General features: G+C 39.5%; 1 protein-coding gene across 1 annotated transcript; it reads left to right on the plus strand.

The window, feature by feature from the left end:
• Positions 1-3,488: 3,488 nt before the first annotated feature.
• PPP1R17 (protein phosphatase 1 regulatory subunit 17) lies at positions 3,489-22,181 on the plus strand. Its single transcript, XM_079301118.1, has 6 exons — positions 3,489-4,055; positions 11,187-11,299; positions 14,164-14,313; positions 15,736-15,897; positions 20,450-20,708; positions 21,190-22,181. Exons 2-5 carry the CDS (start codon positions 11,218-11,220, stop codon positions 20,527-20,529), a joined length of 474 nt encoding a protein of 157 aa, XP_079157244.1. The 5' UTR covers positions 3,489-4,055; positions 11,187-11,217; the 3' UTR covers positions 20,530-20,708; positions 21,190-22,181.
• Positions 22,182-24,210: the final 2,029 nt, after the last annotated feature.

Here is a 24,210-nt window from a genome sequence, read left to right on the forward strand (position 1 = left end):
GCTCTCACCTTGTTACATGCTCCATAAGAGTGATGGATATAAGGAGAAGCACAAATTACATGGGTCAGAAGTCATCTGCTACGGCATTGTTCTAAGTCTCCCTGGAATATAGTTTTTCACTACCATCTGCCATTTGCTGGATTTTACATCTGTCTTTCCCTAAAATTAACTCTCCCAAAGCCCTGTGACATAGAGATTAATGAAAATTGTGCACTGGTGTCTTTACAAGCATCAAACTTGAAAATATTTCTCCCTCATGAAAAGCCACATCTTTTTCTTTCCATGTTTACTCCTGGGTTGCTTCTCCTGAAATAAGAAGGAAGACTTTGTTGTAAACTAGATACATCAAAAAATGCTATTATTTTTAATCTAAATGTAAAGCACAGGTTAACCCCTAATCATTTTCAAGCCAGCTTAGTGTAATATTTTCTCCTTGGCTTTGCACAGGGAATCTGGGCATGACCCTGATTCATGACATAGAAATTTCCTTTGCCACTCTAAATGGGGCTATTGTCTTCCAGACTTTTAGGTTTCCTTTGTAATGCTCCTAAGCTTTGTAGGGGCAGCAGAAAAGATATTTGCATAGGAGTCATCTGTCAGGGTAGATATAAACCCAAGTTCCTCTGAGCCTTAGTGTTACAGCCTTAAAGGCTTTACTCAGTGGTACAATAAACAAAAAATATTTCCCTCTTGGACCTGGAACAAACATGCTGTTTTTCAGGATGTGGCAATGATTTTCATTGAGCCTTCTTCTTCAGAAATACGACATATCTTTATGTTTGTGTCTGTGATAAATGCAACTTGTGTCCCTATATGCATATGCAATTACATATAGGGGGAAATATAAATGTTTATAATAGCAAGTCTGAAAAGTGAGCTGGATCGAGTGCAGGTTTTGATCCTCTGCACTTTTAACCTCCACAACTTAAAGGAAAACTGCCAAAGACAAGTGTTGACTGAACAGGAGGCAATCTGTTTGATTAAAAATCCAGCTCAGCCCACTGACCTATTGATCAAACTGTTGTAGCAGCAAAGTAAATTATTTAAACAACTGTAGTCTGTTTTATACCTATGGCAACATTTATAAAGGGACTAAATTAATAAATTGTTCCTTACAAGGTACAATTCTCTAATTTTCCACATACTTTGGATGCGAACATGCATGTAGCAGCTTAGGAGTTAGCATAAATCTGGAACAACCTTTATGTCCTGCACAGTATACTTTCACACACAATATGAGAATAGGTTGAAGGTGGGCTTAAGCACATCAGGAGAGTGTGAGCCCTAAGTTTTCTCACATGAAATATTATATTGGATGTAACCACATGCTACTGCATGAAGTGACTTGAGGCTGAATCATTAATTGTTTTCAGATACCTAAAATCTGTTAAAATAAAACAGCACTTCACTTTCACCTCATCAGCACCTCTTATTTAATCTGAAAGTAGTGCCAGGGTTGATAGTAAAATCCTACCTTAATGTAAACTTAATGTAACAACCCCCCATAGAGCCACAATGGTACATATGTCTTGGATTGTACAAAAGGTTACTAATGTACTAGTTTTGTAAGATTTTCATAGCCATCTACAGTAGATAGAGAGGTGACAATTATGTCATTTTTAAGGCAACAGGTCTTCCTGATAATGACAACCTTTAACTCTTTAGAGACAGGGGTTTGTATGGGAAGGTCCTGTGATATGACTTACTGGTGATCTCTAGTGCTCTTGGTTCTCTCCTTTCCAGCAGATTCATTCTGGGCTCTGCAGGTACCATCCACACCCGTGGCCTGCTCTACACCCGTGACCAACAACAAATGCACAGTAAGGTTAAATATACACACATGCATACACATATGTACATATATGTATGTGTGTATGTATATGTGTGTGCATATTTACCTGATTTTTTTGCTATATCTTCTCCTACTTTCCTTTTCCATTGCTTGTCTTCTAAAGCACTAGCCTGGAAACTTTTGGGCATGTGCTTATCTTTAATTACATGAACAGTTTTCCAAGAACTACTTTTCCCAAGATGGGAGCACTTGTGTAAATGTGAAGAGGATTAAAGTGCAGATTATTACAAACTCAGACTATTTTCCAGTGTTTGTGAGATAACTGAACAGAGAAGATTAGAAAGATGGCAGGAGTCCCAGCCCTCTTACAAGCAGGACAACAACTGTAAACATTTAAAAGACCACATCTGACAGTAAATCCGCCATGTCCCTGATAATGTGACAGACATGCTGTAGGGATGTTAATGTTTCCTGGCATCGTGGCAACTAACAAACCTAAAAGGTGACCAGGGCTGGATGTGTAATCTTGCTGAGATAGCTGATAGGCTGCTTTCCTTTTGAGTAAACCTATATTGTAAAATTCCCAAAGCTACTTTGGGATTTGGTGGCTAGAACAGGAAATTATTTTCTTGTCCTCGGGGAATATTTTAGTGCTATAAATGACTGACTGACTTTTTCAATCGGGACAATTAAAAGGCAATCTTCAGCTGAGTTTCAAAACATATTTCTGACTTGACCACTTTATTTCATTCACCTCATTCTGATTTTCTGACTTCATAAAAAATATGAAATAATTGTGTTTCTAAGTAAAACACATTTCAATGAAAATTGGAGAGTTTTTAATTTAAAATTCATTGCAACAGAGAGATCTGGACAATGATGGAGGTGAGCAACTCATGAAAAGCAAGGTTGGGTTTTGTGTGATTTGGAGGTTTGGGGTTTTTTGTTAGGTCTTTTTTAAACTTAGAAATATTAATCTTTGCCAAAAAAAATTCTTAGGAGCCTCTGCTCCATTTTTTAAAGAATATTTTAAGCTTTTAAAACTTTTAAGCTTTTAAAAATTTGCTTTTAAAGGTGGGCCACTGAGACACAAAGCACAGGTGACTTACACTTTGCAAGGCAGTGAATATACTTGTCTCTCCCAGGCACCGATGAAGAAAGCTCACAGCTCTTTCAGGTGGTGCCTTTAGAGCATTTAACATGTTTGGCATTTTGTAGAACCACATATGATACGTAAAGGATCCAAGGGTGTAGCACAGTTTGCAGGGCTGGCAATTAGCACTTGGCCCCTTTGGGCTTTCTGTACAATATGCTGTTTATGAAAGAAAGTATGCCATGCACACTGGCACTTTGAATTGCCATGAGGGGGGGAAAGAAGAAAACAGCAACTGTGAGCCATCACAGTTTATATAGACAAAGGCATTTTTGTTCCAAAGGGATACTTAGAGAGGGGCAGTTCACAGACCCACCACAGACTAGAGTATTTCTTCCAGAGCTTTTCCAATGTCAGGCATGTTTTTATTTCTTTCCCTCAGCTGAAATAACATTTCCATCCAAAGGCATGGGCTAAAATAGGAGAGACTGGTCTCCGCTAGCAAACAACTGGTAGCCATGGAAAACTCCCTGCCTGGCCCCATAAACACCATGCTTGTATAACCAGTTGTGGCTATATAAACACACAAAAAATGCAGTCATCACTGAGCCCCAGTGCTGGAGACAGTGCCCATCTGTTTCCATGCTATGTGTTGCTCCTGGATGTGTGCCCTGCCTTCTTGCTTCACTTTTATTCTCAACTTTCCCCTGGGTCCCTGACGGCATCAGCCTTAGTCCCTCCCTTTGTGATTTTCTTTGCAGCTCCAGACACAGCAGCTGCAGCTCACCTTTTGGCTCTCTGTGCCAAAGTTTTAACATCCTCCCTTGCCTTTTTGAGGGCATCAGCATCTCTTGCTCTTGGTCATCTGGGAAGAATAATGCCTCAGCCTTGAGGCACTGTTGGTCTCCCAGGCATCTTGTTGCCTCTCCTTTGGCCCCTGAAACTTGTGGAAGAGGAAGGAAACAGGACTAGAGTCTGCTGGTGGGGCAGGGAGTAGTGGTGCTGGTCTCTAGCTCCAGGAGGACGCCTGAGTGTGGTGTTGCCACAGCAACAACTTCCACTTATCCCTAGATAAACAGGCAAGAGCATCAGCAGCAGCCCCAGCCCAGACAGATCCTCCAGTGAGCCCCGAGGACAAACTGCACCTTCCCTGCCACCTCACACCGCTCAGTAAGTACCTCAGCCACAGTTTGCCTCCCAGCTGGTTGGCTTCTTGATTTCCTTTTCTTCTCCTTTTTTTTTTGTGCCTTATCAGCTCTGGGGATGAACAGAAAGCACAGGGTCCCCACTGCGCCGGGAATGGGCTGGGGATGGTCCCGTGGGGGGAAAGTTGAGAATAAACTGAGTCTGGGATTTGTGGATAAGGTGATGGGGAGGAAAGTGTTTCAGAGAAAACTAAAGCACTAACTTTAACTGCTGGGACAGCTCACAACCAGATTTTAACTCAGCAAAGTGGGAACTGGTATAAGAACTTCTTATCTCACTCCTAAGTCTGGCATGTGCAAGGGGTTAATTTGTTCCTCAAGGAAAAAATTAGGTAAGACTGTCTTTTTATGATGTCCAAAGACAAAGATTTCGTAACCAGAACTTGTGCAAATTCGCATTTTTTTAAATCTAGGAAATAAATATTTTTATTTATTTTAAAATTTTCTTTTACAAACTAGTAGTGGGAATCAGTCCACCACCCAGCCACAATTTCTGAAATAGCACCCAAAGCACACTGTCTGTGAGAAGAAACCACTCCCAGACAATCCTGTGGCACTTCTGCATCCATGCTATTATTAGTGGCAAAAATTTTGGGTAGAGGAAGGCACTCAGATCAGGCTTTCAAATATCTAAGTATTTGCTAAGAAATTTTAAATATGCTTTATAAAAGTGAAAATCAGATTAATCTGACAATATGCCTGTGGAGAGCAGCCTAGTGCCTAAATAACTGAAGAAGAAACTTTGTCCATTAGCATTAACCTGTCTTGTGTATCCTGGAAAGTATCTCTCTAATAGAATAATGTTAAACATGTAGTAAAACTTGTAATTAAAGGTGTGGAGTGCAGAGCAGCAACACTGAGATTTTCTACTCATAGGACATCTATTTTCTACTCTGACCACTGTAATCTTGCTTCATTCATATGATTTGCTAGGAAGCAGTTGGAATGGGGCTGGGATAGGTTGGGGTATGGGTGAAGGTACAAATTTCCTGATAAAGGTACCAGGGCTGCCTGCTGAGTGCAGATGGAAGAAGCCAAATGCAGCCAGATGTTGTACTGTTCCCCATGACTCCTGACCTGCTTCACATGGTTTCTGTGTAGGGCAGATGTCTGCAAGATGGCTTCATCCAATATCTTATTCCTTCTTTCTGCATTTGTAAATTACTTCAAGCCAATAAGGGCCCACTCACACTACAGAGTCTTCCACAGGGAGCATGCTACAGAAAGAATGGCAGGTCAATCTCTTTGCCTCCCACATGGGTTTAAGGAGCAGGGAAAAAGGAGGAGGAAAGGGTGCTGGGAGCCTACCTGTCCCTGCTTGCTTATGTGCTCATTGCAACTAGACAGAAAGGGGCACACCAATTTAAAATAATTTAATGGTCAAACTCCACCAGGGAACTGTAAGTGCATGCTCGGTGGGAGAAGAGGCTCCAGCCTTAAAGAGCAAACCCTCATGCCAGAGCAGCTCTTTGGGCAGGGCAGCAACATGCTGCTTTTAGCCAGACTGGGCTGTAACTAATGAACTCCAGCCTCTGCCTCGTGTCTGCACTTGGCTGCAGCCTGTGAGATACTCCCTATTTACTTCCCTTTCCAACTATTTGAGTACACCAGCAGCAGCAAGGCCAGGCTCCGCCTGTGAGAATGAGGACAAACAAGGGTGCAGGCTGTACCACCCCAGGACCTTGGTTTCCTCTGTTTCTGCCCCTGCTTCTCCCTATTCTTAGGAATTACTCTAACTTCAGAAGATAAGTACATAGGGCCAAACAGGCTGCTGTGGCAACATTATTACCAACTATCAAAATTAAGTAATTAAATTCAAATTGACTGCTGTCAGCCAACAAGGATGCTCTCAAAAGTATTTTTATTTATCTAGCATCCTTGTCAACATGCCAGTGGTTTGTTTAATAATTATGCATGCCCTGGAAATTAGCAAGTTTTTCTTCAGGATTTTGTCAATTGTAGAAACAAAACACCCACGTGTAGAAACAAAAAATCCACGTAAAATACCACATGCACCACACGGTCTACTGAAATCTTCAGTGGCACAGGCTGTGGATACCTTATAAAGGGCCAGTTTATAAATTCTAAGTATTCAACATACAGAGAAACCACAAGCCTTAATGTACAATGATAAGGAGTATTGACATTGATGCCCACATAACCCCTGTAAACTTTTATAAGAATTGTATATCAGAACTTCATTTCTCCATCTTATAGGTACGAATGACCACCTGTGTGTGACTCATATGAGAACTGCATTGCCCCTTCAGATTATTTATAACTATCCATAGTACCTAACACCATGTAGTTGCATAGCCCCTACAACCCTTCAAACCCTTAGAGAAGACAATAAATGGAGATTTTTCCCCCCAAGCAATTCCATGCCTAATTCAAGATCAAATGAAAAATAAGTCCAGCACTTTAGTTTTGTTCTCAAAGCTTTAGTTTTCTAAGGTAAGTTTTTCTCATGAGATTTCATTTTAAGTTGGTTTAAATGTCACATTATCAGATGGCCTTGAAAGATTTACATCATCTTATAAACATGTGAGAGTAGCTGTTCTGAGTATTTCCTAAATTCCAAGATGAGTACCTGTGACACATGTCTACATTAAAACAACTGTGCATTCAAATAGTAAACCGAAGCAGGTTTCTTTATCTGTCTCTAGCAAAGTATTTTTACCTAATTGAAGCCTGGAACTGGTTGAATTAGTGAATTTTGTTATGGAAACCAAAAATTTAAGCAAAGAAAGTAATAATATTACTTGCAAGTATTTGTGTGCTTTAGGAGTATGGTAGTGAGTGATAACTTTATTTGGGCACTTTAATCAAGGGGGTACAGCAACTGAGAATTTTGAAAAAAATCTTAGTATGTGCTTTAACCTACCTAAAAATCCAAAGCTGATATCCAGAAAGTGAAAAGTTTAGATATTTTTTATCTGAATATCTTATAAGGATGTATGCCCAAAGGAGCCTTGGTGTCATATGACAGTGATTTAGTATGAGACTTCATTCAGCTGAGGCTGAAGCAGATTTAGTAATAGTTGCACTTTTCAGTCTGCCTTTTCATTCATTGCCCTCTTCTGTCTGTGAGTAGAGCCAATCCAATTTCATGCCAAAAGTTTTAGCAAGGAGCAACACAAAACTATGTAGACAAAGCTAAAACTTGCCTCAACTTTTAGGAAAGCATTTCAGCTGTCTCTATCAGCTCTCTCTTTTCCTAGAAATAAGAGACTTGAGATGACTCATTTAGGCACATATCTCTGCAGAAGGTGGTACAGCCTAGCTGCACTGTACCAAAGTCTCTGGCTAAATGACAACTGAATCCTAAATCATATAGGAAAATTTATATAATCGCAGGAATTATCTTCTATTGTGTGTGAATAAGCCCTCCAATGTAACCACTACAGATGCAAAAAGGATGAATGTGGATCATTATGCCAAGAGACATAACAGAGTGCAAGAAAAAAAACCAAAACTTTACTTCATCCTATGAATAGCATTTGCTACCAAGGTGACTGATGGCAGCAGAGAGTGCAAACTATGCTAATATGCTAATATGAGGAAAAGTGTTGCACCTAATACATGAAAATCTGAGAACATGCTTCAGTTTGTAAAGCCATATTAATGGCTTCATACAGTCCCCATAGCAGGCTACCTACCTATGTAAAATGTTACTGGGGAAACTATTTCCTCAGTGGCAGGAACTGATTTTAGTGGTTTGGGAATGCACCATTACAATGGTCACATACAGCAACTTTCCTTTGAAGGAGAGCTCTGAGTGTAATCCATACTGACAGAATGTAGCAGCACTCACAGGTTCACATGCCATACACAATGCATATACTCCCAAGATACCAAAATCCAGGGTATATTTTGGTAATGTTCGTCTTTCTGTTCTTTTGTCACACAGACTGTCACAAAATGCTGTTCTTTGGTAAGCAAGGCAATGCTGGCCTCAGGGCAGACTTACAAAAGAAAAGAAAAGGAAGGGGAGTGTCAGAAGTTAACCTGTAAAGCAGAATTTTAAAGCACTGAAGATGCCAAGGGCTTGGCATGTGTAACCATGAAAATATGAACATAGATCTAAGAGGTATATTTTAGAATAATATTTTCCAAACTATCATATTTAGAGAAAGTAATGAAGAAATCCTGTATTAAGTCTCTTTGCAAAGCTTAAATTTTATTGAGTGAAATAATTCAATGAAACAACTTATTGAAATCTAACCAAATTTAACTATATTTTATAAGCCATTTCCAGTAAATATCATATACTACCAATTTAAATTTAAATTTGGCTATCCTCAGTCTTTTTTGCCTCAAGACATGTTAAAAACAAAATGTCCATAGTGTCAGAAATAATATCTGTGACTTTACTGAAACCGTGTAAACAGAGTGTTTTTCAGAAAATAATATTTTACCTACAGTCATAATATTTAGCTAGCATACCCTAATCAAATCCAATGAAATCAAATGGCATTGAAGAATAAAACTCCCTCAAATCATAAAGTGTAGTGCAAGCCTTCATATGGCCAGATAATAAGTTTTGTGTTAAATAAAATTGTCTGCTTCATTTTAAATCACAGCTATAGCTTACTAATACAGTGAATAAACAGAGCAACCATGTTAAGGTGCCTTCAAAGATTTCTTTCTGTAGTCTTCCCAAGTGAAGGATTTTTCTTGCAGTGAAGGCAAATGAGCCTTCAGGCAGTATAACACTTTAGTACGGGTGTGAGGCTGGACTGGGACATTTCTATAGTGAATATTTGGAGGTGAAATCCCTCATCTAGTCCTGATTCAGTAAGATTTTAACAATTTGCATAATATTAATTTTTTTTTGTAAATTTTAAATAGTGAAACACAAGGGAATTAATCCCATATGTACAGTACCACTCAAGGTCGTTTTTTGATGTTGACATGAGTCAAATTTGATGTTGCCAGGCAGTTGTGGCAGGACCTCTATCCCTCCCTCCTCTCTAACACTGACAGCTGGTCCATAAAGATAAAACCTGGAAGGCCCAGCAGGGGCACATCCCTGGAGCCAGAAGGGCTCAGACCTCAGCTAAGAATCAACATCTGAGTCCGGAGAGGAGATGTGGGAAAAGATAAAGGAAGTATTCTTGACTGAGAGACACTGTATAGTATAAACTATAAAAGACACACAAATTATCACAGAGGCAAAAACCTTTTACACACACACTGAAAGTGTGGGAGGCTTCTCTCCAGACCTTGGACACAAATCTGTGGTTACTTCCCTGGGGATTGAGGGAAAGGATCTCAATGTGTGCCCCACCAACAGCTGGATGGTAATATACATTGAATCCTAAGTTATATTATTTCCTGTAGTTGTAACATTAATAGGTACCTTTAACCTCACTCTGTATATGTCTCTAGTAGTCTCTTTCCTTTTGTCTTTAATCCTGTGTAGTGTTAGTTTAAGTCTTATGTCTGTTAGTTTTCTGTCTATTAAATAAAGAATTCATTCTACAATTGACTGAATCAGCCATTATCAAAGAACATGTGAATGAGAGTGGGCTTTGGAGGCTGGCCACCTCAATAAAGCTACTGCCTGCTGCCAGAGGCCTGAGCAAAAGGCAAGGGCTCATCTAAACCCCCACATCCTTTCATAAAGCAGTGTTACTACATTTATTTTTTAATCACTGGCATTTAAGATGTGTTTCCATCCACTGAAGAACTACATCAGTGCAAACTTTCCTACCTTCTTTTGTAACTATTTCTGTGACTGGATTTTGCTCAAGGGTTAATTGTTCTTTACATAGATGCAAATTTAGTCATGGAAATGAGATTAACTCCCCTACTGTTCTGCTTCTTGTCAGCAAACAACCATTGCAATTTACAGAGAAATAATAAGGTAATTTTGTTTCCTCCAGCAAGATAAAACCAAACTCCCACAGTTTAGTCTCCTATTTTCCCATCTTCCTTTTCACTGTTATTCTCCAGCTGCATCTTTTCTTACCTTTCTCTTTTATTTGCCTTTCTTTCTCTACCTCCCCTTCCTCTATTTTTTTCCCCCAATTACTTCTTTCATCTACTATTCATAATGTCACCAGATTTTTTTATTTTCCTCATTGCCTTTCTCCTCCTTATAAGGAAGTCACAGTCTGCTCTTATTCCCTGAAAATGGAGAACAGAGGTTATGAGTAAGAAACTACCACAGCTGTTGCTGGATGAAGGCAGATACCAAGATCGCTTGGACTGCACCTTCAGGTTGAAGGTTGTTTCCCTTTAACGTTGCTTTTGTCATTCTGATGAGTTTCTGCTAAGCAACCATATAAATGATCATCAGTGAAAAGTGGTCTAATTCTCTTTTTTCTGTGGTGGCAGCCCCAGGATCAAATCTCAGCTTGCAAGGTGCTGGGAAAGCTCAGGTAGGAGGATAAGTGAGGATGGGCTTCAACACCCACTGCAGCTATAGGCAAAGGGGGATAAAATAGCCCAAACAGCAATCCAGTGAGACTTACAGAGCATGAACACTTAAACAGTGTGTGAAATGGGCTCCCATGGTCTTACCAAAGTGATGAGTAATTTACTTCATGATGGCTTTGGGGTCTGTGGCCACTGGCCATCTTTCTGAGGCACTTTACACCTGGATTTTCTGGGGTATACAAGGTCTCTTAGCGGACCTGGATTTACATCATTAAGTCAACAGAATTCATGATTAAAGTTGGTTGATATAATAAATAGCAAATATGATCCTTAGTTTATAGTTGAGAAAAAAATGGAGAAGAAAACCAGAACAAAATATCCAATTCCTCAGCATTTACTTGGTGTAAGATAGGACTTAGTGTATGAGATAGCACTTTCTGTATGCTAAAAAAAAAAAAAAAAAAAAAAAGTATGTTTTTCTGTAGAGCCACTCCATGCTAGTGGGGGTTGCTTACAGCAAGGTAGGTGGAAAAACAGGTTACTGTGTGTGTAAGGCAGTGAATAAGTGCATCTCAGCATGTGTGAGTAAAAAATCAGGTCAACAGACTGCTGGAAGACAAGAACTCCTCATTAGCTATTAGGTAACACCAATATGTCTGTTTTATGCCATGCTACTGATTTTTTTTTTTTTTTTTTTTTTAATGTGGTTTAGTATCTTTATAGGAGGAGAAAAGCCTCTTTCAATGATGTCAACAGAGTGTGTTCAGCCACTTGATATCCCAGACGACAGACTGGACAAGCAAGATTCCCAGTGTAACCATTTAGGTAAATGTCATTTGATGATGCCATTGCACTAATGAGGGGTGTTGCCTTCACAGCATCAAGTCCTGTCCAGTGTCCATTTTTCCCCTCCAGCGATACAACTAACCCCCCATGAAAACAGATGGATTACACCTTCTGCTGAGACTTGTCGTGCCAGATGGAAAGACAGAGAGCATTTTTCCTGCGTATAAATATCAGCTGAAACTCTAGAGTGAAGTTAATTAAAAAAGGGAAAGGAAAAAGAGTCATTGATCTTTTCCCTGGTAAAGAGCAGTTTCTTCATTTATACCACAGTAAAATGAAAGCTAGAATATAGCTGAGCTTTCCCTAATTATACCTTCCATGTGCAATTTGAGTAAAAGATTTCAAGCATTCCTTTTGCCATCGAGACAGCTTTCTAAAAATGTTTTCTCCTTCATCATTAGTTTCCTTTATTGAAGCTACTTCATACAACTTTTACAATGAGCATACCAAGGCTGTCTTTGCTTTGTCATGATCTTGACTACCAGACTATGTACTTGATAGATATGCTTTTTGCATATTCATGGTCTTTTGCTTCAAGTGCTATGATTTCACCCTTATCTTACAAAATTGTCCTGAAGATTCAGCAACACGGAAAGAAAAATCTGTTTGCTTGTTGTTACCTTAGTGATAACAATAATTAAACACAAATGCAATTTCATTTCCTTGTTAAAAAAAAAAAAAAACCAGTCTCACCACAGGTTTTATAAATTTTGTTTGTTTGTACTGCAAGGATAGTATCCTAGTTCTCTCTGCTACGTGGCATTTCTAGCCACAGACACCATTTATACAACTGCTGGTATACCGAACATAGTTGGTCGATGAAATTGCTTATTTAAATATATACAGAATGTGTTTCATTATACTGTTGGAAAACTGAGGCAGTGAGAGGGTAAATGAGCTCATTAGGACTATGAAGAAAGTCTGTGAAAGCCAGAAAAAAATCCTCCACATCTCCAGGGACTTAACTTGGAGGCCATCCTTCCACATCTATCTGCAGGCTCACAGACATAACAGCTGCCTTAAATAGTGTAAGAAAGTCTGGAATCACGTCATGCTTGCATCCAAGTCTGCAGTCAGAGGTTGGATAACAAGGTGGGGAGCCCAGCTGAAGGCAAACAAGCAGCTTTTGAGAATTCAGAACATGGTTTCTGTGTTGATACTAATGAGAGGTTCACAAACGAGTGGTTAAAATCCTTAAAGAATCATCATCAAGGTTATTGGCAAAAAGCAGGGTTTAATATGATTTCATGAAAATGCAGCTTTAACAGAGGCATGTGGCAAGGTTCATTTGATTACTTACTATGTAGACCAAGTATACATAAGTAAATTGAGTTTGAAGCAATTTGGAATGATTTACATGAAGACTGGGGATGCCAGAGAGTAAGGGTGCAGAGGATATGGATATAAGAAATGGGCACAAAAACACTTAATCATTGACTAATTTAATATGTTAAAAATCATTCAGTAGGATTTGCTGAAATTATAACAGTGAGTTAATTATATACTCTAAATAACAACATTCATACCATAATCCATTCACTTGCATGACCATGTGAAAATCTGCTAGTGTAAAGGTACCTATGAAGAATTTCCCTCAGGCTCGGTGCAATACTCATATCAAATCCCTCAGTGCTTCTCAACTGGCATGGGCTGCACCTCAAGGAGTATGTATGTGGGGCCTTGCTGACAACAAAAACTTATTGTCAGCAACACTTTTTCAAATATTGCAAATTTGAGGGCTTGCAAGCTCCAAGATGCATCCCACTCGGAGACCCACTGTGTTCCAGGAGAGCTCAAGCAGCCTTACTTAGCACTGCTGTTTGTGGAATCACAAGGTGATTTTTCCCAAAAAGTGCAGTAAAAACAGTACTATTACACTATCAGCCTATGACTCATTTTATCAAAAGGTCACATAACAATGGTACCATTTCAGGTGGGCTATGACTGAGGTAAATTACTTGCCAAGGCTAAGAAGCATTATTATTATGCTCATCCTTTGATCCTTGCCTTGGTGGGACTGCTGACATTCCTGGTATGGTTGGAATAGTTCCTACCTTGCCCATATAAGAGCTCCCAGTATGGTCATGGATGCTTCACTGCATAACTGGCACAGTTCAGGGGCACTTCACTGCTCAGCTGATTTAGCCAAGGCTTATCAGGAGCTGCTGAGATTGTAGAGCAGGCCTACAGAGGAGCTGAGGGAGGGGGATGTACTATTTTCAGTATTTTCAGCTTGCAAAAGCTCCCAGAAATACAGACCCTTGCAGAAAAAGCCATGTTGACCCTCTGAGTCATCTGAGTAAAGGATTGTTTTAAAGGAAAAACAAAAATCCAGTGTAATGTTACGTAAACAAAAAGCAAATACCAATTGCTCAGTAGTTCTGGAAATAAAGTTAACTTGTGGAGGGAACAATATACTGACTGGTTCATTTTACCACTACCTCAGACTGACCCTATATAAGTAAAACTTCCTTCACAAAACTGGTCTTGTAACTCTTGAAGATACAATCCACACAGTTACCAGTGGATGAAACAGGGGTGGCCATAGAACCTCTGTACACAACGGTGCAGCCTCCCCTCTGACATGCAAACACAAGCTGCCCAGAGCTCTCTCTGTTTTATGTCTACTGCCAGCCACACATAAAGACTACCTAAGTCAATTGACTCCCATGTAGTATGGCACAAGAGCCCTCTTTTGTTGGCTTTCTAAATATTTAAGAGATTTTTCTTTTTGGGCATTTTCATTTGCTTGGATTTAAGCACAATTATCAAAGTGATTCTCTTCATCATGTTTTTTTTTACCTCCCCTAAGTTTCAATTTCTTTTATAATTTTTCCCTGCAGAAGATCTTTCAGAGCAGCTGATTAAGAGCTGTGATCTCAAAAAAAAGCCAAGAAAAGGTAAAGCTCTCACAGCTTCCCAAAAGACTGAACAGGAGCAAAAGAAGCCAAAGAGAAAAGATACACCAGCTTTCACTCCACTACCTCTAACAGGTGAGCAGTAAATCTCTCAACTTTGAAACCCCAGTTCATCTCTGGGGACTGAAGCAGGGTGGAAGTCTGTACAATGTTGTTATTATTATTCAGTTATGTCCCCTAGGATGCAGACAGGAACACAGCTTCATGCATGGGCACCTAGGAAGGCAGGTGTACAGAAAGTCTGACTTTCTCAAACACATTCCATGTTAGTTGAAAGGTTTGGTCTTACTTCTGGGAATACCCAGGTGGATAGGTTTATGCCCTGAAAAACATGCTCTCATGGAGCTCACAGTGTTGCTGATAAACAGTGTTACATTTATGTATGAAATTATATGTATTTATTGGCAGCTGCTGAGCCATAGTAGATGTCCCAATTGGATATGGCCCAAAATCAAAAAGGATCAAGTCCAGCCCCTGCACTTTCTCGTGAAACTTGTATCCAGTACACAGAGGGAGGCTGGGGGTGAGACTGGGAGTAGACCAGACAAGCACACAAGCCACCTGCAGGATGCTCCTCTTGGAAATCTCAGGGCTCATGTGTTTATGGGGGCATTGGCAAAGGGTAGGTGTTTCAGGAAGCCAGAAAACATTGCAGCGATGAAAGGGCTTCTTGTAGGATGTTCCCTGCTGTGGCGCAAATAGAGATGTTTGAGAGCCAAATTCCAGCACCTGGAGAAGGGAAGAATAAGCAGGAGACTGCCACTGAAACCTAATGATCTAAGATGGCAATGGGAATAAATGTTTGTCAGCTAACAAGCATTCCTTGTTATAATCTCCAGTAAGAGAGTTGTGCTCTTACATTATTGAGTTCTTCTTATGCTGCACATACACAGAGGAGTTAGCCAGTAACTTGTATGCTTCTCTGTATATCTGCAAAAGTTCACCAAGTCAAAAACAAGCAACTGGGATTTTCCAGTATTTGTAATTCAGATACTGCATTTTATTCTGTTCAGTTTCCACATGCATCTTCCATCAGCAATTCTCTCTTAAAGAAGAACATCTCAGAGGCTGGAGAACTGTGTTTTCTTTCTGCAATTGTCATATCAAAAAGAAAACATTCTTTCACTAGTTAAAACAGCCACTTCTGTGTGGCCACATTGCTCACAAAGAACCTCTTCAGCATTTATGTGATTAAGCTACTGTGGTAAGATGTCTAAAGTTCTGGAATAGGAGATTACACTTATCTGTCCCACAATTTCTGATGGGCTGCAGTTTAGTGTATTATGCACAATCAAAAGCTAGCTGACCTGATAGCATCATTTTCCAGAGCCTATGGGAAATAATTAATTTGAAAGAAATGTAGGGTAGGTACATCATGCAGCAGATCATGCAGTTGTGCCACTGTAGTTCAGAGTAGTCTTTGAGAGAGCTACACAGGTGATAATTTCTTCAATGAAAACAGGCTAAAGTAGCATTTTCTTTATTGCTTGCTTACAGGCATAGTTTCAGACTCATCTGAAAATCTGCTGAAAAGGTATGGTATCACTGAGAAGTCACAGAGAGAGTGGGTGAGTCCAGTCACTCCAATCACTGAACTGGAGCAGAAAAAGCCCAGAAGAAAAGATACACCTGCAATACACATCCCACCTTTGATAATAGGTAAGAAACTTAGGTAAAGATCCTCCTAAGAGGCAGCAAAAAGTGGCTAGTGTCAGAGGTATACTTGCAAGGCTGAATGGAGGTTGCTTTCTGCTCAGTGTACTTAGCAATTCTTGAACTGCACCTATTTGGTCTAAGTGTATAATAGTGGGAGTTCATGAGAAGTCCAATACAAATCCCATGTTCAAGTATTGGGGATAGAAAGGATAGGGAGAATGAAAAGGCATTTTGTCACTTCATCATCTCTTGCAAACTGCAATCCTACTTTTCTGAACAGCCAACTACTGCCCTGCTTTTCAAACCTAAGCACACAGAAAAGTTTAGGTCACCAGCACTAACATGCCTCAAACTACATGGAGCAAAGCTGTGCTGATTAGTCCCCACTTCATTATGCAGTCCCTGACATTCATTAAGGAAGCCAAGTGGTGATGAACTTCTCATTAGCAGCACCTTAAAGATAATTCTGTGCTTCTGGCATGACATGCAATATGTGCTACATAACAGGGGAATGGGGAAGGGGAAGGGGAAGGGGAAGGGGAAGGGGAAGCTCTACCACAGATCATTTGAATAGAGCTAACCTGCATTTTGGGTAAAGTCAAGAACAAGAGTTCAGGAATGAACACTAAATAAAGCTGCACTGTGCTTTATGATCACGTTCCCTCTCTTATTTAAATTAAGAAGTGATGAAGGAAAAGTGTATTTATGTAATTCTGTTTACCTAGTTATAGCACATAAACCATCCTTTTTAGAGCAGATGCTAGAGCCAGCCAAAATGTAGGACCCCAAACAGAGGTGCCCAGCTCTCAGACGGACCCATATTAGTACTGAGTCAGATGCTTACCACAATCAATAGCAAGATCATTACCAGTGAATCACTTTGCTAACTGATGAAAGCCAGTAGAGTTCAAGATTCAAAGCTCAGATAGGGATATAGCCCAGAGATTCAGGTTATAAACTTTCCATGGACCACCAGTAATTTCAAGGACAAATCAGCATTTTAATGCAAAACAATGGAAAGGGCATAAAAACGGGAAGTCAAAATAGTAGTGATTTGCATAACATGGGGAAAGTTTTTTTTCTTTTATATGATGCCCCATATCACTTGTGAAGAAAATGTGCTTTACTGAATGCAGTTTGGAAGTTCTGGGTTTAAAAGAATGAGAAGCATGTTTGATTTGGGAAACACTTGTAAGTTAGTCTTTTTCTGTTTGCTGTTTAAATAAATCACTTAGCCTCCCTACCTCTGTTTCTTAGCTGTGTGTATTATGAAATGCAATTCATCCTGCAGATCTATTTTAAGGATTGTTAGGTTGTTCTGTTAATATCTGCCAAGGGATCTGGCTAAAGAAAACAGAGGATAAATACAATCTAGTCATAATTTTCCAACAGAATTTGCAAGTACTTGCAATTTTTAGGTTTAGTTGGGAAGGCAAGAGGTAAATGGTTAAACTTCAATTCTTCTCACCCAGAGGTTTTCAATGGGGATGTGATATTTTCCTAAAGCAGCCACCTTAACTGGTTTTCTAGGCTATGAGAGAGAATGAAGGCTTGAAACTGGTTTTGCTAGTTATCTCTCATTTGATTAGGAAACCTCAGTCAGTCTCATTCCAGGAACTGCATTCCCATATTTACACATGCATTTACATTCAAGCTCAAACCCACAGGCCTGAAGACCATCAGTTTGGTTAATGGACTATATAATGCTAAGTGGGAGTGGCAATAGAGTGCTCCAGAGCTGACTACAGGCTTGGATCAGATTCAAGCCATTTACTGTCAAGTGATATGGAAAAAAAAAAAAAAAAAAAGACCATTAGAAATCTGATTATATTCTGTCTTCTGGTCTAATCCCTTCAGAAAGATAAAGTGTTGGCTGACTGAAGGAGAGCTTGCTACTGAAGGAGACATCTGCTTATGACTCATTTGTATGGACATGGCATTACATGAACTGTACCACTTCCGAAGTTTGAAGGCTGAATACATTTAGAAGCCTGACCCTTGTAGAGGAGATTTCAGATGACTAATTTAGTAGTCCCCTTTCTTTATCTGCATTTCCTAATTGGATTGGGTGTTTGCAAGGTGTAAAACTGATTCTGCTTCTCACCTGTAGCACATGCCACCCTGCGGATACATTAATTTTTTTCATTTTACATGGTACATTTGACTTACTTCTATTTGTGACAGAAAATCTCTCAGACCACCCAAAAGGGAGAGGGACTATCCTAAGTGTGCTGGTCAAAACAAAGAGGGATAGCACATCTGCCATTTTAGCTGCATTTGCAACAAAGTATTTTTGTGGACAGCAGTTCAAGAGAATACTCTATTAATTAAGCTCTTTTACTAGAATTAAGTGGAGTTTCTTGCATTGGTATCTAAAAGTGGTTTGCAGGGGATCTGAAGGGGAAATATTAGAAATAGTGACAATTCCCATTTGCAGGTCGCAAAGATACTGAAACCTTAAGATTTTAGCTTTCATATTTTTCAAATCCTGTACTTCATTAGTGCATAACGTTAAACTCCATTTAAATCTCCACATTTTTGTTAGACAAAAGAATCCCTCTGGGCCTGTGATCCAAGGACACACCACAGCCTCAGACGCCAAAAAGTATAAACAAAAGTGAACTGGGGAGGAGCCAGCTGAGGGAATATGGCTTCATTACCTGAAGCTGTAATTGGAGAATTAACCCCTAATATGCAAATAGACTCATATCTGTTTGAAAATCCTGTGACTGCCATTCATCTTGGGTGTAGCCCCTGCAAGGCATCAACACCATGTAGCACTGAGGGCTGCTTACTCCAGCAAGACCAATAGCAAGGAGACAGGACAGAACGGTTTGTCTATATTTACCTAGCTCACATAGTCCTGCTGGGTCTTCTTGGGTCTCCAAGTCTATAATTCAGGTTCTGTTTTGCATGGCAGTTCCACAAAAACTTAGTTTCTTTGTGTGTGCTACTGGATGGAATAAATCTAAAAGTAAATAAGTAGTAAATGTTGGGCCAGCCTTCAACCAAAGGCTGCTCATAGCAAATCAGGGAGGCATCACTGGTGAATTTCAACCAGCAGAATGATGTACATAGGTATGTACCTTGAAAAGTAAATATGCATCCTTGGAACAGGAAGGAATGCAATTCAGACATTTAAATACATAGGTTACTTTGTCTGATACAGGCACAAGTCTGCCACAGGTAGTTAATCACTGGAAAACAGATCCAGAATACAGGATATTAAAAGTTCTGTGCAAAGAGGCAGCACCTTAGCAGGCTGCTTTGACTCCATCCCAAGTGTTTGATGGTGGCTTCACAACAAAGTGTCATTGAAGGTATAATTGAAAAAAAACCTGAAAATTGCATCAGTTTCTGTGACTCCCTCAATAGCAAATGCACATAGATAGAATTTTGTCACACATTTGAAGGCACATTTTGAGCACTTATTAGCTATGTTTTACCTGTCCCTCAAATGGTCCAGGATGTAAAAACCAACAACAAGTAACCCTTTGAAGCACACACAACTCAAACCCCACAGACAATAGGAAAAAAACCCCTTGTATATATTTGCCTAGGTTGCCTATAGGAATAAAAGTCTGTGTGGGGAATATTTACATCCATATCCATAAAATGGCATCATTTTTGCATTTAACAACAATAGTTATTTAATTGCTGCTTGAACAAACTAAGTCCTTCGTGTTTCAAATGAACATTAATTTATACCTTTCAGTTTATCTTTTAGTGCTGCTGCAACCAGTTCACAAGAACTGTGTATAAATGAAGCAGGAGCTAACTTAAAAGGGCAGTATAGGTCAATATTTTGTACCTGATTCGTTGTTCTTACATCACACTTACTTATCTTTTAGTGTGGAAAGTAGTTACAATATTTGTTATACCTTGGTATTATATAAAGGCCTCCAAATCCTTAAAGGGCAGACTTAGTGGTTTAAGAGAGAAAAAGAGAAAGACAGAGAAAGGAGAAGAGACAGGTTTGTGGGAGGTGAGACCTACAATCCAAGTCTATTTTCACATTGCTCTTAATTCAGTAGCTTTTGCAATTTATTGATGTGATATTATTTCAGTGGAGATGGCACTTGTCATGTGGGTATTTTAACATGTCTCTTTTGTCACCTGCACTTGCAAAACCTAAGTAATACAGCTATATACAGAGAGAAAGCATGCATGTCCATCACAAAGATTAATTATGGTATTTGCTTCATCATGCAAGCTCTTTCCCCTGTTTAGCTACCCAAACCCTTCTAACAAATGGGTTTCCAAATGAAACTTCAGGGTCTTTTTTTACAGGTAACAAAAATATGCTAGATTTAAGAGTGCTTAATAATTTTAGCTAAAAATTCAGTGATTCAACTCTAGTTCAGTACGTATTAGGAGACTGAAAAGCCAAAAAGAAAACTCACATGATGTTGGAAAATTACATTAAAATTAAGAAGTAAGAGAGAACTGAAAAATTCTCTTTAGGCTGATATTTTCTAGAAAGTAATGTGTTAAATCAACTCCCCTTTTCACCTTTTTTTTCATTGTTTGTTTTTTGTACTCTTCTCTTTTCAAGGCACTAAGCTGTTTACAGAAGAAGAACAAACAGTGATTATGGAAGATGAAGAAAAGGATGGAGACACAATTCACAGTTAGATTACAGTGATATTTCAATAATACAGTGTAAATAATCATGGGTCATTCAAAGTGGCAGCACATTAAAAAAGATCTTTCATCTTTATAAATAATTTTCTCAATTTTACACCTGAATTTAAACTATTATCAAGTGCTTATCTGCATCTTATAATTCCCAGCAAGCTTCATTGGAGATGAATGTCAGAAATTTCAGTTGCACAGGGTTGAAGGATTCTGTTGGTTTACTACAAGTGGCTTCCTACCATTTTTGTGAGTGAGGAATCCACTTCAGATCAGCTCTAGCTTTGTGCAGTATGGTACTCATAAATACCTGGCACTAGAAGTGGTAGTGCACAGTAGCAAAACATCAACTAATTATACAAATTGTTTTTTTTTTGCCTGACACTTCACCTCATTTGTCCAGCTTTCCTTTCCTGGAATAACACTGACCACAGTAAAAATTCCCACGTGCAGAGCTGATGGGATAGATAAAGAAGGTGAGAGGGCCAGGATTCAACTCCAGAGTCCATGAAATGCAAAGCAAAAATTTCCTCTGACTGTATCTGCTCGTGACTTGTGTCTGTAGCGAGGAAAATATAGATTTATTGTAGAATTAAAATTACACCTAAGGGGTCTCATCAAAGAGGATGGAGGGCAGAGATCTCAGAGGAGAAACACTAGGGAAGTGCAACACCTGCCTGTGACAGCAGTGTAGACAATTGTCTCCACTGCCTTGGTGAAAGATTAAATAGCTGGATAGCTGATCTTTTTGCTCCAAATAATTCCTTTTCACATCTGCTTTTTAAATTGAGTCCTAGGTAATCAGTTAGGAGAGGTTGTAAAGATTCAAAGTCATACCAGGAAGGTAAAAATTGAGTAAAAGGAATAATGTTACTCAATGGCATGTGCTTACTGCAATGTAGAAGAGCATCATGTGAATTTTTTAATAGTTTACCTCAATGATTCAAACAAGAATTGTTTTCACAGCCAGCTACAGCCTTCAGCATTTGTAGAGAGATGGGTATTTGTAGAATATTTTATTTAAAAAAAAAAAAATTATAGAACTGGACACTTCGTGCTTGCCTGGGCTAGATGGAGTAGCACTGCCAGCTGAACCCTTAGGGAACTGAGCAGGGATGCTGAAGATTATCTGAATTTAGTTATCTTTTTAACTCACTTAGACAGACATCAGAAGACCATACTAGTTTGGAGTCCATTTTCCACTCTGACTGACCCAGCATTTTTCAGTCCATTCTCAAATATATGTGAACATATGCTCTCAAGGTGTAGCCAACGAGCTTACAATAAATAATTGCATATTAAATTGTACAAGAGGTCTGCTATATGATTAATGGGATGTCTCTTAATCTAGAAAGTGTACATGTTTTTATCCTATTAATCTGCCAGTGAGATAATATTTAAAATATAAACAATAAAATCAAAAATATTAATATAAGATCCACAGTAAAGTATGCCACAAAAGGTATATGACAATAAATATGCATGACTCAGGTCTACCTTTACCAGTGAAGTTGGTGAATATTTTCAGTGCATTTACAGCAGGACAGTGGAGAGAAAATAAGATGCAAAACAGCTAATAGCTGTTTACAGAAGCAAGGGGAAAAACAAAAAAGAAAAGCAACAGTTTATGCATGCATAAGCAAAAGGAAAAACAATTAGTATTTACTTCCCATCAGCAAACAATATTCAGCCACTTCCCAGGAAGCAGGGCTTCAGCACACATTTCTGGAGAGGTTGCTACAGAAGGCAAAAATGGTAACACAACGAATGTCCCCCATTCCTCCCCTGTTCCATAGCTTTTGTATCTGAGCTGATGTTACATGGTATGGAATATCCCTATGGTTTATTTGGGTCACCTGTTTTGGCCTATTGTGTCCCCTCCCAGGATCTTGCCCACTCCCAATCCCTTGACAGGAGGCATGGGAGAGAATGTTAGAGAGACAGTGCCAATGCTGTGCCAGTGCTGCTCAGCTGCAGACAAAACACTGGTGTGTTATCAACATCTTTCCAGCTACCAATGCAAAGCACAGCACCATGAGGGCTGCTAAGGGAAAATGAACTCTGTCAGCCCCAATACAATCTCCACCTCTTATTCCATACCATTTCTGACCTACTCAGATCCCACATAATGTATATATCTTCCAATTGTTCCATTATATTTCTCATTACTGGAATATATACAACTTAAACTACATCCTTAAACCATTCTCTATACCCAATATACATTTTGATTATTACTATCCCCTATCCTTTCATTAATTGATATTGATTTCCCTTTTCATTGGCTTCCTCCATCCCTCCAGATCCACTTGGGCTCCATTCCATCAGGATAGGTGGTCAAGACAGGAGAAGCAGCACAATTTTATGCCACAAATTATTTTCTCCCCAGGGTTAAACTTCCTTGAGTCACACAGTTAGTCTCCCCATTATTCCACATTACCCACCAAATACATCTTGGTCCTTGGGTAAAGAAATCCCACAAATGGGTTTGTTTGTCTTTTCCCATGGAAGGAGAAATACACACCAACTTCCCTAGCCACTTCTCTGTGTGTAGTAAGGGACCTTATCTCCACCCACAGTATGGAAGGGTTTTGTTTGGGTAGGACCAGGTGGTCAGCAGGCCTGCTCTTGTTAACCAGATTAGGCTTCTGCTAAATTTGCATCCTAATGCTTCCATGCCCAGTTACCTTAACACCATTAACATAGTGTTCAGCAGTCCATTATAACTCTCAAATTTTCCAGAGGCTTGTGGGTGATAGAGGATGTGATATCCTCTTAATGCCATGTTTATTTGCTCAAGAATTTGCAAGATTAGTTTGAAAATTACTCCCATTGTCTGATTTGATTGTCTCTGGGTACCATGTCACCACACAATGTGTTTCTCAAGGCCTAAGATAGTGTTTCAAGCAGTGCCATGGTTTATAGGTTATGTTTCCAGCCAACCAGTTGTGGCCTCTACCATGGTGAATATGTAGCTCTTGCCTTGGCATGTTCACGGCAGTGATCCAATGTAGTCAATTTTCCACGCTTCACCATTCTGGAAACCCAGCTACCATCCTCAATTCTAAGATTTTACTCATGTGGCTCAATTGATTGTAGTGCATATTTCACATTTATGAATAATCAATGTGATAGCCTCCATAGCCAGGTCCACCCCTTAATCACAAGCCCACCTATATATTGCATCCCTTCCCATGTATCCTGATGTTTCATGGGCCCATGAAATAGCTCAGTCTTTCTCTCCCAGACTAGGTCCAACTGAGCTATTCCAATTTTGGCAGCCTTTTATATTGATTCACTATTTTGGTGTTCTCCAGTGACATGATTTTTGGGCATGTGACTGTCTACATGACATTCTTTCAGAGTCATGTTTTCTACCCATGCAGCAATGTCCTGCCACAACACAGCAGCCCAGATGGGTTTACCCTTTCATCATCAACTGGTTTTCTTCCACTGCTGCAGCTACCCCCCATAGGCCATTAGCTCCATCCAGGAGTCAATAAAGAAAGCACAGGCTGCTTTTCTTGAGTTTTCACCAATCTCAAGGGCTAGTGGGATGGCTTTTGCTTCTGCAAATTGCCTCAACTCACCTTCCCCTCAGCAGCATCAATGACTCCTTGTGGGAGGACTCCAGAAGCAGCTTTCCATATCTGAGGATTTCCTATCACAAGCAGGATCCAT

Source organism: Erithacus rubecula, assembly GCF_903797595.1.
Source record: "Erithacus rubecula genome assembly, chromosome: 3".
Lineage (NCBI taxonomy): Eukaryota > Metazoa > Chordata > Aves > Passeriformes > Muscicapidae > Erithacus > Erithacus rubecula.

Bases quoted from the DNA above. Each gene is read 5' to 3' on its own strand.
- PPP1R17 (XM_079301118.1), top strand. From the start codon at position 11,218: ATGATGTCAACAGAGTGTGTTCAGCCACTTGATATCCCAGACGACAGA. The intron at 11,300-14,163 runs GTAAATGTCATT...TTTTCCCTGCAG, and splicing joins TTCCCAGTGTAACCATTTAG to AAGATCTTTCAGAGCAGCTG. The intron at 15,898-20,449 runs GTAAGAAACTTA...TCTCTTTTCAAG, and splicing joins CATCCCACCTTTGATAATAG to GCACTAAGCTGTTTACAGAA.